This window comes from Acipenser ruthenus, chromosome 33 (assembly GCF_902713425.1).
Source record: "Acipenser ruthenus chromosome 33, fAciRut3.2 maternal haplotype, whole genome shotgun sequence".
Classification (NCBI taxonomy): Eukaryota; Metazoa; Chordata; class Actinopteri; order Acipenseriformes; family Acipenseridae; genus Acipenser; species Acipenser ruthenus.
In genome coordinates, this window is record NC_081221.1 from 1,349,439 (window position 1) to 1,365,272 (window position 15,834).

At 39.2% G+C, this 15,834-nt stretch overlaps 1 protein-coding gene across 2 annotated transcripts; it reads left to right on the plus strand.

Moving 5' to 3' along the window:
* The first annotated feature begins 862 nt into the window (after nt 1-862).
* On the plus strand, nt 863-15,381 carry LOC117433477 (polycomb group RING finger protein 2-like). Of its 2 annotated transcripts, XM_034055771.3 has the most exons (11): nt 863-1,053; nt 8,069-8,152; nt 8,974-9,104; nt 9,430-9,526; nt 9,939-9,994; nt 10,481-10,531; nt 10,625-10,733; nt 10,940-10,988; nt 11,092-11,190; nt 12,315-12,395; nt 13,842-15,381. In XM_034055771.3, the coding sequence occupies exons 2-11, from the start codon at nt 8,109-8,111 to the stop codon at nt 14,214-14,216; spliced, it is 1,092 nt and encodes a 363-aa protein (XP_033911662.2). In that variant the 5' UTR covers nt 863-1,053; nt 8,069-8,108; the 3' UTR covers nt 14,217-15,381. The 2 variants fall into 2 exon arrangements, with proteins under 2 accessions (XP_033911662.2, XP_033911664.2); XM_034055773.3 differs by lacking the exon at nt 8,069-8,152 and having other exon boundaries at nt 864-1,053.
* Nucleotides 15,382-15,834: the final 453 nt, after the last annotated feature.

Below are 15,834 nucleotides of genomic sequence, written 5' to 3' on the forward strand. Positions count from 1 at the left end.
TTAATTTATATATTTGTATATCTAAAAAAAAATGTTTTTTATAACTGTACTTGTATTTCATTGCAATGTCTAATGACTAACTTTGGTCTTTTTTCTCTTTTCAATTTCTGAACGTAAAAATAAACACATTTCCAGTTTGAATAGACTAGTACACATATTATACGTGGCAAAATGTGTGTGTGTATATATATATATATATATATATATATATATATATATATATATATATATATATATATATATATATATATATATAGTTCACCTGTTTCTTATAAATCCGTAGTCAGTTTTCTTTCTGAATGCCTCATGAGTAGTATTGACACTCATAATATGCATACAGCAGTATGAATTTCATGCAAAACCATTTTCACGCTTTTGACACGCGATTACAAACCTAAAGTGCGCACATTTGCGGGTTTCTGGTAATACATGCGCCTCATTATACAGTCATTGGTAAAATGTATAATTCTTTACCCGATGCGGCGAGGCTTTTTTTTTTTAAAAGGTTGTATGTTGAGCAAGCACAGATTGTTGAAGTTAGTGCGAAGAATATGGAGGGTATTTTATTGCGGGTCGAGATTAGAATTAGAATAGAATTCTTAATAAAACAATAACCCTTATCTGGCTGTGAGAAACGTTGTTGTTACGTTACATGGGAAAGCACTAGTCAATTTTGGTGCAAGTTTTTTTCTTGTGTCAGTACAATGCGTAAAGGTCTTAAAGGTCTTATTTTTGGACACTATCGATGTATTAAATTTGCGTTGGTAATAGAATCGTTATAAGTGTGAGTTGACGCACACAGACGCGTTTAAGTTATCCAGGGGTATTGGCAAAATGTTTTTAGAAGGGGTTCCTGTCTTTCATTTACGATCTTTAGTTTAGGGAGCGAGAAGGAACTGAACCACGTGACTAAAAGGGGCAGTCCATCTTCTGCTTCAGAAAAAAAAAGCCATTTTGTGTCGACTCTACTAGTACTATTCAACCTATAGCAAAAACACTCTTTATTTTCCGGATTTTCTTACGCGCAAACGGGAGTTTTTCCTGGAGAAACAGGTGGGTGTACCTTTACAAATATTTGACCTTGTCGGTTGCCGAGACTTTTACACTTCGCCATGTACGCAATTTGGATATTTTAAACGAAAATAGCTCTCCCGAGCCCCGTCTGCCAGCAATTGACCATTTGCTTTCAAGATGGCCGCTTCGGATTCAGTTTTTCTTTTCTGCGCCGGTCTTTCAGGTTTCTTTGTTTTCTCTTCATGTGTTGGCTCATCCAGTCCCCTTGTGCTTTAAAATGGTCGAAATAGCGTTTGAGTTGGGTGGCAGTGTAATATCCTTGCAGATCATAACGACCGTGCGCGCTAATTTGCTCCGAAGTAAGCGGCGGGCATCGGTTTGTTTAAACTGTGTAAGTCACTGCTGTTTAATTGTCGGGCTTTCGGTCGCATCCCAGTTTTGGTTCTGTTTTCCGAATCGTTTGGACCCAAGCCTTTAAGCCTGCCCGTTATGAAATGTATAAAATCTGGAGTTTCTGTCTTTGTCAATGTGATCTGGGTAACCTTATCAGAATTTTGACTATAACGTTTTGAAGTGTCGGGTAGCGGGTCGAGTGAGCACCGCGCAATGACTTTAGCCAGACCGAACAAAAACCAATTAAATTCAAAAGGTAATTCGTGTGCCCATAGGGTCAAATTATAGATTTCGAAACTAGAGCTAGCGTATGAGGTGTCATTAACCGCGTTTAGGACAGGTAGCCACGTATGCTTATTTTTTGAACTTATTTTGAAGCTGTACCTCCAGAACAGAGTGATACACCGAACTCCTTCTCCGGAACAGATCGCGTCTAATGAAAAAGCCGACAAATCAATATATGGATAGCACCTCGTGAAGCTTATTTATAAAAAAGGTTTTCAAATGTATTTATTTATTTAAATTAGTAGCAAAATAATTTGTTACAAATCCACGGACACATTTTGCATAGCAGGCTGCGGACGAGTGTTGTTCATAGAAATTAATTGAAACAAAACACATACGTAAATAGGCCCTTAATAAAATAGCGTATTGAATGTGGCACGAGAGTAACAAAACATGCCGGGATTTTTAATTGAAAATAATATTGCCATGCCGAAGGTAACCGCCCATATTGAAGAAGTTAAAATCGCTGTATTCTTAAACGCATGGTGTATGCTTGTTCATACATCGCAGGTCAGTAGCCTATGTATTGCGCTGTTATACCTGCAATCGTCTTGGATAAAGGCGTCTGCCAAATACATAATAATAACAGTAATGTACATAACTATTTACACTAAACGTGGCCTCATTGCTATTGTTGAACAGTGTTCACTGCGAAGTTACCCACATACCTTTATTTTTTTTATTATTTTTTTTAGTTTAAGTTTAATTATGAAAACGACCTTGTGGATTTTCTGTGTGGAGTTAATTTATGCAGTGTATTTTTTTTTTTTTGACACGTGTGGGTTTGTGTATTTGGTTTACGTGCACGACTTCAATGAGAAAGTTGCTGTAGCGCCCCCTCTGTTTATTTTTCCGTATCCCGGCATCAATGTAGATTTGTGAGCGCTGTCCTTTTTTTAAAAGAAATAAAAAATAAAGTACTGAACAGCTTTTTTTGATGTGGTGACGTTTAATGCGAACTGAAATCGTATAGACTCCGAGTTTTGGTAATGCATCATTCATGTGTGTGTGTTTTTCAGAGCGAAATAATATAGTACATAGTACGGACTGTCACGATGTTTATAATATACCTTTACTTAGAAGTCGACAGTGACTAATTGTCACATATTGGTTGGCTAATCTCCTTCATAAATATTTTTGGACCGTTTACAATCTTATGCCCATCTTGCAGTTGTGTGACGTCAATACTGTACCGTCGCGTGTACGTATTCAGAAAAGTAATCTATAAACAAAACGAGGAGCGACAACTTGTAAAAAAGCTACAGAATCGCATTCGTGGTTGGTGGAGTCAAAGGAAATTAGCAGAAGATGGGCGTCCGTGGAGGTCGACGGTTTTCAGTTCGTTTCTGTGCCTCAATAAAATAATATTTTCAGACCATAAACGGGAATGCGTGCACGGTACTCGATCCATTGATTTTTAATTCCAATATGTTTTGTTATCAGTTAAACTGGTGTGAATTCAATCTCAGAAAGAACGCTCTGAAAAGTGCTCCCATGTATACCGGCATTAAAAGCGTCCTAACTTGATGCTTTGTATTCAATAGCTTCGTTCTAATGTTGTAACATGTTTGTGCTCCACGCTTGCGCGCCGACGCTAAATTCTGCTGGTTTATATGTTTAAATCTTTAAACCCCCCCCCCCCAAATCCAGCTGCGAGCTGTTTGTGTTTCTATTTTTTGCATGGATACAGTTGCAGAGATGGGACGTGCTTTACGCAGATTGAGCAACTGTTTTAATAATGCATCACGTCGCAATCAGCCGTACTGCCACGGGTGCGTGTCTGCTCTCTCAAATGTGCACGAAATGTCTTGGATACAGACACCAGACATGTTCTGTTAAATGTCCACCAATACTGCTTGTGCTAAACGTGTTCCTTAAGATATTTAACCCCGACGCCCTTAAACACATGTGTTTATATATGTGTACAAGTCATAATATTGCATAATAGATGCATTGCTTGTCTCAGATGAATGCTATGTCGTGGTGTAATAATAAATACACCATGTTGCCATACATTCAGTTTTATAAACATGAAAAAAATAAAAAATTTTTTTTTTTTTTTTGAATGTGTAAGATCGATCCTGTGTAGAAGTCATCTGCCTAACCCTTCAATAATTGTGTAATATATTGTCCCCATTCACAGTCCAGACCTGTACGGGCTTACTTTCAACATTCAAAAGGTGTGTGCTGAAGATTTAAATGCAAAATATAATTCTGTTTAGAGACTTTTAAACGTTGACTGTTAGTGTCATAATGAATTACGCCAAAAGGGGGCGTTCGAAAACCTGTTAAAGCAACTCACCGACAGGGCCCTACAGAATATAACAAAAACGGGGTTTTAGTGTGTAAGTAAACTCATCTAATCCCATTATCCAGACAAATACTAACTTGCATCAGCTGTTGAGAACATTGTCTTTGGAACAGGATGTAAAATACTGCACGCCGCCACTTTTTCCCGATTGATCCCGAACTGCACTGCCGTTGAACCACGTCCAAGAAAGTGCCTCAATGTACAGCCTGTGTGTTGGTATGGCTTTACGCATTTGTATAACAGCGCACAACAACAGACCCCGACACCCTTGTTCTTCAAAATGCAAGATAATTATCTAGCAATGCGCCAGCCATTTAATTACGAGGGGATGCGTACAATCGGCCTACACTAATTATGAAAGAGAAAAAAAAACTATGTGTCACTATAGAATTATGCCAGTGGTCTGATTCCAATTCTAAACAAGCGAGCCCATTTGTGCAACCGGAGTTCTACAATGGTGTTCTCTCTAGATGTAGTTTATTATGAAGTTGAATACACTCCCTTATCTGTGACATAACAAAAGCAAGTTGGCCTTGGGTGTACTGAGCATGCGCCAGCTTTGGAGCGCACTCGTCTTTTGATACAGGGACAAGTGAATGCAGAAAATAATTCGTGCTGCATGGATTTGCAGCTGCTTTCCTGCAAAAAAATAAGGTCCTAGAAAAACATAATATGATCTCGTTGCACATTATTTAGTCAAACACTATTCTTCAAATAGTGTGATTTTTTAAACCATAACTAACTAGCCAGGGTCATTCATTTAGACAAGATCTCAATTTGCCTGTGATTACAAGCTGATATATTGCGTTTCATAAAGTACACGCCTACAGTTTCATTTTATTGCCGCGTGTTTTCTGACTCTTGGACCTTAATTTATAATGTTTGGTTAAGAAACCAAACACCCCGAAAGTGGAAATGGCAGAAGCAGGGGGAATATAACATTATAACACGGTCTTTCTTTATTGTAGAAGGTATTTTACCTATAATTCATTCCATATAATTACAGGAATTGCTAATTTATATATATATATATATATATAGAGAGAGAGAGAGAGAGAGAGAGAGAGAGAGAGAGAGAGAGAGAGAGAGAGAGAGAGAGAGAGAGAGAGAGAGAGAGAGAGAGAGAGAGAGAGAGAGAATAAATATGTAGATATCTATATATATAAGCTGTAACTGACGAAACATTCACGTTTGTAATAATAAAGCTTGCTGTTGAACTGCTAACAGTTACAAATGAGTCTCCGTTTTTCTTTCTTTGCTGTATCACAGAGAAGGCAGCAATTCTAAAAAACCTCTAGGCTGCCCTGAAAGACTGAGAAGTGGGTTTCTGGGTCACAAAGAGGCAAGAGCTGAGGCCACACTGCAGTCTGGTAGAGAGTAGATTTATATACTCCAGTAAAACACCCACAGACGAAGAAAGAAAAGATAGCGCTAATTATAACCGTTGCATAATACTAGAATCAATTTTTTTTTCAGCATGAATTCTATCAATTTATGGATCAATGCAGCAATGCTTTTAAAATGTTTCTGGGGCATGGACTCTAAATATCGATCTATCAATCTATCTATTTCTATCTATATCAACTGAATGGAACCATAGCTCCACTGGGACTTCCAATCCAGACCGCAGTGGCAGAAGTCAATTCAGAATACTGATTTCTGTAGCTTAGGGATACACTGTGAAAATATGTTCTAAAAACGAGTATACTTAATAGATGATCGGTGTTAATCCTATTTTTGTTTAGAGAATAAGGAATAGTGCTCTCTTTTTTTACTGTAAAAGTTACAGTTATAATTCTGTACTAAAGACTTCAGCGAAGCTTGAGTCTGCCAGTTGCTATTGTCTTTGATTAGGCAATGCTCTAATTGCTTCGCTTTGTTATGCAAATGTGCTTGTTATTAATTACTCCAGAATACATTTTTATAAGTATCCCGGATTTAACGTCAATCCACGCGTTGAAAGCGCGTTTTTGTTTTGTTTTGTTGTTGATGTTGTTTTAAATCATTTAGACATCGATTTCCACTTTAGCGTGTTTGCTAAATGGGTGTTAATTCTAAATTGGGCTGCACGGATGCTATAACCGTGATATTAATATGTGCAGTTGCTCATTTTGGTTTGTAGGGCTGTCAGATGTTCCACGGTTTATTTATTTATTAATAGCTGCTTTAGAAACATCTGTCTGGATTCAGTTGTACGTTTTAAGTGTTTCAAATCCACTCCAGTTTAATGCTGTGAAAAACGGATACGGTTACAATATCGCCCTAATCCTGGTTTTGGATTTTACATAACTCCTGTACATTTTGAAATCGGTCTGCAGTTTCGAACTTCTGGTTTTGGACAAAACGACATGCTTAAATTGTTTACAGTCCTGTGTCGTTTCTGAGAACTAGCGCTAGTATATTTTGCAGAATGCCACCCCCATAAGCCATGCAAAATTGTGTGGCCCTGTAACACTCAAAAAGGCGCCTGTTAACCTTGATATTAGCAAAACGAGTCGGCGCCCTTCTTAGAAAGTATGCTGTTGGATTGATGGCGATTCACAGGCATAAGGGTTGCATATATGTCACAGTGAACCCGAAACGAAACCCAGACCCGGGCTCCCCTTCGTGTTATGTACAGCACACTCCTGTGAGGCGCACGCAAGCGCTATCCTGCGTTGTATAGGCGAAGTTGAATAATAACAGACAGCAGTGTCTTACCTTAACAGGAAAAGTACAATTTGACCCACTGTACCGTCCCCATTTAAAAGTGACATCCTATACTATTTCAACCAGTTCCATAATGGAATCTCTATCTGTGTTTATGTATTATTTTTTTTTTTTGAATGAATGAATGAATGAACAATAGCACAATAACACATTTTTGTAATCTGTTTGGCAGAGTGCCAAATATTACTCCCGTGTCGTTATGGAAACCAGACTACGTTGAGCACGTTCATTGCGAATCTGTCGCCAGTGTTACTAGTTTTAGACTGTTGTCTGTTTTCAATCTCTGAACCGCTTTCTTTGTCTGTGGTACATATCCCGTTATTGCTTCATACCATTTTTTGTATAATTTCCATTCCCGTAGTCCTGTTTTATTCACTTACATTTTACAGGATTTACAGTAAATATAGTATGCTAATAATGCATATCATTTATAGGTCGCATAAAATATAGCCTATATAGCATATATTAACTATACTGAATGTGAAGGAGAATCGGCTCCGCGGTTGCGTACGTCAATGGATAATAACGCATATGTAAATCTAAAGTAAATAATTTAACATACCCTGCGTGTGGATTTTTAAAGGAGATTGTATATAGTCGGCATGTGATGTAGCCAGTTGTTTTAGTGTGATGTAGATTTGATGTATATAGTATTTCCATTGAGCTTCCCATACGCCTATATATGCACGCGAGTATCCTTGACTCGTGATGTTTTTGTTTGTGTGTTTATCGCATGTTTAATCCTGGAAAAATACATTTTTAGAGCAGCGGGCACCTCTCTTTCTTTCTCTCCTTTCTCTCTCTCTCTCTCTCTCTCTCTCTCTCTGACACACACACACACACAAAGAGCCGACAGCTGCCTTTGAAGCGGGCCCTATGAGTCCACGACATCAGCGCAAGTCTGCAGCCTGCGTTTAATGAATTGCATTGTAATCTCCAATTAGACCGTTTATCTGATTTGGCACGGCCCACTGCGTTTCTTTACACAGGGTGTGCGTATATATAAAAATACTCTCATTAGCCGTATATTGGGTAAAGCAGAGATACTGTACCAACACCATGCGCCGCGTTTTTTTTTTTTTTTTCATTTTAAAAAAGACACTTGTGAAAGACCCACAACCAAACGTGTCCTGCTGTTTCGCGCGAGGAGAAATAAACAGAAACCGTGCTTCAGCCTTACACGGGTTTGCCATTGCTGCTAATTTTATGTCCGTTCTGTTGTACCTTCCCCATTTTGATTGATTGTGTCATGTCTTCTCGTTAAAGCCTTTTATTTTTCGATATCTGCGTTGTGCTGTCCACCCCCCCCCCCCCCCCCCCCAGCGCACATTTCCAGAGTGTTCATTTATATTACAGGTAAAGGTTACAAGATAGAGGGTTCGTAATAATAGATGAAATGTGGGCAAATACAGGAACGGAAAACGTGGCAAATGACTTCAGGTAGATAACATTTAACTATATATTTTAAAGTGTTTCATTGTTTTTTTTTTCTTATTTTTTTTAGCACGTGTACGATTTTGTTGTGTGTGTTTTATCTGTGTTTGTGCGAGTTGATTTCTTTTATTTAAAGATGTTCATTGCTTAAATGAGTTTCTTTTGCAGGTGGGTCGGTAGATCCTAATTTATACATAAGAAATCGAATTCTCTTTGTTCGCCACGCATGAATACGCCACGCATGAATACGCCACGCTTCTCGTTTGTGCACGCGGGTGGGAGATATATTCGAAATTATTAGAGGGTGTGCCGCGAGTTAAGGCGCTCTTGCATACTTGGGTGGGTTTGTTGCCGGTTCGTCCCCTCCAATTCACACACCAACACAACAAAGCATGCTTACTAAACATATTGCAGTGCATTTTTTTGTTGAAACATTTGATTAATTTTGACATATCTTCAATCCTTATTTGTTTAGCTTCTATAAAGAAACCTATTGTATCCTGAAGAGCAAAGCTTCTGTAGTATGGGCTTCTATAATACCGTCGTGTGTGTGATGCATCGCATTATACAAACCCAGAAGAGCTACACTGTGTCGTTCAGGAGTTTTTTTATAAACCATGGAGAATAAGCACGTGTTAAGTTGTCTTGCGCAAGGGAGTTAGCCGCTTGTAAATGAATGTGTTTTTATTTATTTATTCATTTATTTATGTTTTATCCAATATTATTCCTGTCTGTAAAGCAATGCCAATTGCATACAACTAACGTATGTATATATTGTCGTGTGTGTGTGTGTGTGTTTTTGTGTTTTTTTTTTTACTTGTGTTTAGATCCGCCAAACTGGATAAAATGCACAGAACCACCCGGATTAAAATCACGGAGTTGAACCCGCATCTCATGTGTGCCCTGTGCGGAGGATACTTCATCGACGCCACGACCATCGTGGAGTGTCTTCACTCGTGTACGTGTCCGTCATATTTCTACATATGCACAGCATCGTATTTTTTCTTAGACTTGCACATAACAATGTATACATAAAAAAAAAAAAAAAAACACATGAAAACAGTGATTAGTTTAAGGCCCATACCAGTGGCGTATGTTGTAGTCGTTTTTCATATTATTATTTTTAAGGGCACCGTCAACTGTGACTGATGTGAAATTAGCGCATTGTTCTCTCAGAAGAGAAAGCAGGGGGTAGGCTTTGAATCGTTCGCTCTTATCTCGGAATGCGGGCGTCGTGTATATATATTTTTGATACTGAATTGACGCTTCCTGTTTCTTCACAGTTTGTAAAACGTGCATTGTCGGTTACCTGGAGACCAACAAATACTGCCCGATGTGCGACGTTCAACTGCACAAAACAAGACCGCTTCTCAGTATCAGGCAAGTTTAATCTGCAGCAGCAACTGGGCTTGTAAACGCTACTCCAGATGGAGACAGAACTTGTTTATTTGACCGTATGTTACTGCGCAATTTAATATAACACCTCACGCTTTTAATGCAATAATTAGCCACAATGCAAGTCCCCTAGTCCCGTGTGAGCTTTAACATGAGTGCACACTGGGTGCCTCTCTTAAGACAACCACACATTGGCAATTCATTCTATCCTAGAGGTATTTTTAGAACTGAAAACCTTATGAGATTGGCATTTCTACACGTGGATTCTGATTAGCGTTTTATGAATGCCTGTGTGCGTTTTTGTCTTTGTAAACTGCAATACTTGAACCCTTTTTTAAAATGAAAATAAAATGTCTTTTTTTTTTTTTAATTTCATTATTTTTTTTTTTTTTGACAGAGCCGATAAAACCTTGCAGGACATAGTGTACAAGCTTGTTCCAGGGCTTTTCAAAGGTAGGGTCTCTGCTATTGTTCTGTTCTGTATATGCATGCATGCATGTACGTATGCATTCATACACATACATTTCAGTGAACGTTGCACGGATATGCTCGCATTGAAATCACAATGCGCATTCAGATTCCTGGCATGTGATCTCACAGATCTGCAAACCATCTCTTTTTTAAGGAGGGGCATCCTTATCAGCCTGGTTACTGTGGTTTCAGTCGGTGTGCATCATCAGTCTATATTGCAAAAAAAAAAAAAAAAAAAAGTTCTACTCAACCAATCAGATTGGATGCAGATCTAAATAATTGTAGCACCCTAGCATGCTAAAGACCGGGTCCTATTGTATTTAGACAGCAGTGTTATTTTTAGACCAACTGGATAGTGACCCTTTAAAGGCGCTAGAAATCCAGGTTAAAATGACATCCTTAACACTGGCACACTGAGCAGAGAGCAGATCTCTGACTGTTTTCTCTCTTCAACTCCCTTGTCTGCAGATGAGATGAAGAGGAGGAGAGACTTCTATGCAGCTAACCCCACAGCAGATAGTAGGTGGCATGTTGTTGTTTCCTTTTTCCTTCTCTCTTTCTCTGAACTCGTATCTAATCTCTCGCTCCTCTCCTCTTTTTTTTTCCCCTCAGCTGCCAACGGTTCGAATGAAGACCGAGGGGAAGTCCAGGAGGAAGAGAAGAGAATCATCACGGACGACGAGATCATCAGCCTGTCCATAGAGTTTCATGAAGGCAAAACGTAAGTCAAAGCAGAATTAATACAAGTCTGTTGTGATGACACTTGGTACGGGCACTCCCTTGCAGGGGATGTAAATAAGACTCCCATGGCGCAGCAGTTTGATCCACCAGGGGGTTTTACTATAAGAAATGATTTGATATAATATCCAGAAAGCGTTAATTTTCGAAACACCTTTTTTTATATATATATTTTTTCTTTCTTTTAAGAAATGAAAAGAAGGTTGTGATGGAAACACGAGAGGCAGAAAAAGAAAAGGTAAGACTGACGGGCCATCCTGACACACATGCATGCCGTTTTTATAAAGAAAGGTATTTCGGTGTTACAATGACGTTTTCGATTCCGGTCTCGATCCCTCCAGGCGAACAGCAAGCGATTTCTGTGCTGCCCGGCTGCCATGACAGTGATGCACCTCTCCAAGTTCCTGCGCAGCAAGATGGATATTCCCAGCAATTACAGAGTAAGACTAATACCAGGGGCTAGAACACGAACCTATCGTCCGTGCCATATTCCAGCACAATAGGCATAGTTTTATTGCAGACCTTGGTTCGCATTCTATCTTTTTCGGTCGTCATTAAAAAAAATTCTGTTATAGGAACGAATGTGCACATCGTCACTTTTGCACAATATATTTCCACCTTTGTTTAGATATTAGTAATAACACATACTAATAATACCAGGGATGGGTTTTACCATGATTTTGATTAGTGATAGTTAACAAGCTCAGGTGTGTGTTGTTGAACTCATAATGAAACGAGGAATGGGAGTCTTATTTTATTATTATTATTTGTTTATTTAGCAGACGCCTTTATCCAAGGCGACTTACAGAGACTAGGGTGTGTGAGCTATGCATCAGCTGCAGAGTCACTTACAACATCTCACCTGAAAGACGGAGCACAAGGAGGTTAAGTGACTTGCTCAGGGTCACACAGTGAGTCAGTGAGTGAGCTGGGATTTGAACCGGGGACCTCCTGGTAACAAGCCCTTTTCTTTAACCACTGGACCACACAGCCTCCCTGTTGCATAGAAACAAATACTGTAAAGAACGATTTTACTGTACCCTGACTAAAGGGATTATTATTAAATTACCAGTATATAAAAAAAAAAAAGCCAACTTTCAAGTTAGAAAAATTAACCTGAAAAAAATAAAATAAAGGGTATCTCAATAGCACTCGAAGATATCAACTTGAATTTTTTTTTTTTTTTACTGGGCATAAACAAATAAGAAAATAATACATATACAAAATAAATTCAGTTTATTAATTATTTAAAAACTTGCCAACCTGGACTTTATTTTTTTCTTTTAACAATCAAAGGGTGACGGTCTTTAGATCTGTCGTTCTTCAGAACATTCCAATAGTTTCCCGTCTTGAGTTCTCTTTTTCCTTCAGATGCCCAGGCAGTGTGGGCAGGTGGCACCTCTCCTCACTGCTTCCCTGGGCTTCACACCTGATGCTCAGTCACTGTGGGACCACACGCTGTCTCTTAGTGTCAGATCTGCTTTGGCATCAGCGAATGCATTTCTATTGCACAGGATACCATGTGGAATAGGATTGTGCTCATGTGAATGTTTTCCTCTTGCAGATCGAGGTATTGTATGAAGACGAGCCTTTGAAAGACTACTACACCCTTATGGACATTGCATATATTTACACATGGAGACGGGTAAGGGAGCCTGATGCAGCTAATAATAAGACAAACAGGACCTGGCTTGGAGTAGAATGCAGCAAGTCAAACAGGAATCCCACTGCTATGTGGTTGCTTCTGCAATGGTGATAAGGTGCACTTGCAGTTCAACACAGCCACCCTGTGCCATGTGCACAAGTACATTGAACACTTGGTTGTAGCAAAGTCCGTGCCAATGCTGTTTCTGTTTATTCATCACAGCGGTTAAATGCATTCCACATTGGCGTGTTTAATCGCACGGAGCTGTCGAGCTGTTTATGGTGCAAAATAGTTTCACTGGCTTATGTTATGAAATGGCGAGGATTGGGGAAAACAGTAAAATTATACTTCAAACAAATGCCTCCAGCAATAGCGTATTGTATCTGTGAAATATTATTGTAGCCGTCCACTTCACGGGATTGCTTTCATTCATCTTAGAGGTTGTTGGAAAAGGATTTTAATTGGAAACACATGTGCAGCAGCTCAGACTGCACTGAGGGAAGGGGGGGATGGGAGGCTGGCTCACTTTCCCTTTTAATGAATGGGACGGTGCTTTTCCCAGTATCATATTTATATACTGTGCGTTGTGAGTGATTAGCAGAGACCAGCCCCAGACAGGCCAGAGCGAGACTCCCACCTTTTAACTCGTTTTCAATTCCTCATCATTTCTGCTTTTCATTAATCTGAATTCTCTATATCCTAGAAAAAACAAACTAACCACATTTACTGTGCAATTATCATTTTCCATACATTTTTTTTTAAACTAGAATGAAATGAAGGAGGTCCCCAGTTTTGCAATAAGTGTGTCCAAAAGCTCCAAGCTTGGGAATAAGACTGCTATTGCAAAGAGTATAAGCCAATTCTGTCTAATTAACTACATTTTATACATGAATTACCCAAGGGTCTGCAAATGTGTTCCATTAGCTGGTGTCAAATGTGCAGTTTCGAAAGATATTTATACAGTACTTGAAAAGGCAATGTTTTATTACATTTATGAATTGATACCATCTATACTTAATTTTAATATCGCTGGATTGATTGGGGTATGTGCTGCCCTGAATATTTGGGAATCATTTTGAAAGTAGAATTTTAAGTAAGGTAACATTTAAAATGTGTGTGTATATGTATATGTATATGTAGTATGCATGTTTTCATATATTTGTATAGTATTTTAACAGCATTGTTTGCATCCATTATGATGAAAATATGAATTGCTTATTTTCAATGATCTTATCGTTAACTAATTGAGATCGGGTGTAAATGTGTTTAAGGGGGGGGGGGGGGGGTGGCTGTGTCTATTCACTACAGCCTTTGCTTTGTTTTTTTTTTAAATAATCAATAATAAAGAATAGTGCATCTCCTGTTATTGATTTTGTGATCAGTTTTGAGAGAAACACTTTGTCATGAAGCCTGCTCCTCACTGCTCTCCTCTTGTCTTGTGTGCAGAACGGCCCTCTTCCTCTCAAGTACAGAGTGCAGCCCACCTGCAAGAGGATAAAGCTGTCCCAGCAGCAGCCGGCCAGCAACTCTGACGGCATGAACACCAGCGGCAACTCGGAGAGCGACTCCGTCAGCGACAAAGCCAACAGCCCGGCCACCGTGCCCTCCACCTCCTCTCCTCTGCCCAGCCCCGGGGCGCACAGCAACCGGACCTCCCCCAGCCCCTCCGGAGCCACCCCCACGCCCCCCGCCAGCAGCTCCGCCCCTCCCACGCTCCTCAACGGAACCTCCAACTGCCGGCAGCTCTCTCCCTCGGCAGAGCACGGCCGCAAAGTGACTGTCAACGGGGTGGGAACAGAAACAACGTCGCCCCTAACCTAAAACTCCATCGTCGCCATCAACGACAACCAACCACAAAGAGAGGACCGAGGGACTGGACTCTGGATATTGTTCTGATTTTATTTTGTTGCCCCCATTTCTTCTCCTCCACCTCCTTCTGCTTTTTTTTTAAATTTAACGGCACTGTGATAAAGAGCAGAAGAAACATGCTGTGTTTTGTTGTTTTTTTTTGTATTTCTTGGTAAGAGGAGGGTTGGTAGTGATGACTTCTTTTTGTAATTTTGCATGCAGTCCAATCCTCTGTAATTTTAAAGGCTGCACATCTATCATTGTTTTTTTTAAATGCTGCAACCTAGTTTAATTCCAGTTCAGAAGGTGTTGTATCTCTTTTACACATATCCCCCCCCCACCCCCAACAGATGCACAAAAACTTGATTTTTTTTTTTTTTTTAGTGCTTATGTACGTAAGCCGCCAATTTTTTATTTTTGTTTGAACAATTGGGAGGTTTCCTTGTGCTGCGATCTCAATTCCTGGTGGAGGAAAATTGAGCTGTTAAGGCAACACTTCTCAATGGACAGTTCTAGTTTTGACACTAATAACAGCAGTTTGAGCCAGTCCAGGCGGTGTGGATAATTACTCTCTTGCCCTGGAGATCACATGTAGCTCATAGTGTGTATGTATGTATGTATGTATGTATGTATATATATTTTTTAAACATCCGTTATATTTGTTGCCCCTGTGCAGTGGTAATACCACGGTAACAAATTGGTAATAACCTTTCGTAACCTATTACCTGAATCCAGCTCACGTCAAACATCAATTTCTCTTCTGTTTCTGAATAGTAGAAAACAAAACAAACAAACAAACAAAAAAAAAACAGTTTTTGGCAATACTCTAGAATTTAATACAGTATTTAAAGGGTACACGAGGACCTTTTTATTTTATGTTCCCATGTGTTGCTAGAACTGTTTACGTAAGGTGTGCGTGTTTATTTTATTTTTACATTTTGACCACTTTTTTTAAACTTTGAAATTGCATTCCCTGCCTCACGATGGCTTCCCATGTACCTGCATGGCCCGCTCAGAACCACCCTTCTGCTAACTGACCTCTCAGAACTACATTTCCCATCATGATATGGGAAATGTAATTCTGAGCGGGCCATGCAAATTTAAAAAGTAGTAAAAAAAAAAAAAAACATTAAAACAATACACACACCTTACATAAACAGTTCTAGCAACACATAGGAACATGTAACACAATAAAATAAAAAGGTCCTTATATACCCTTTAACATTTCATTTTGGTTACTGGGAAGCACAAAAAAATGTAATTTATTGTTGTACTTGTGCTGACAGCTATTGGTATTGTTCAATGTTTCGTCTTTGCTCCAGTCTTTTTGGATAAACACACCAGTTAAGGCACACTTCTTTACTATTTAGTTTTGCTCTTTTTTTTAAGTTTCAGAACTTAACACACAGGGTTCCGTTTTGTACTGCAGCTGAAACTTGTGTTATGTACACCGAGGGTAGACGCCTTGCTGTAAACTGGAAATGTGCTTATTAAGTTTGAAAAAGATATGATCAGGCAAACTGTAGCATGGAGGGGGGTGGATGTAAACCAATGGGACTCTGCCACAACATTGAAGTAGAACTGATTTATG

Bases quoted from the DNA above. Each gene is read 5' to 3' on its own strand.
- LOC117433477 (XM_034055771.3), top strand. From the start codon at position 8,109: ATGTGGGCAAATACAGGAACGGAAAACGTGGCAAATGACTTCAG. The intron at 8,153-8,973 runs GTAGATAACATT...ACTTGTGTTTAG, and splicing joins AACGTGGCAAATGACTTCAG to ATCCGCCAAACTGGATAAAA. The intron at 9,105-9,429 runs GTACGTGTCCGT...GTTTCTTCACAG, and splicing joins CGTGGAGTGTCTTCACTCGT to TTTGTAAAACGTGCATTGTC.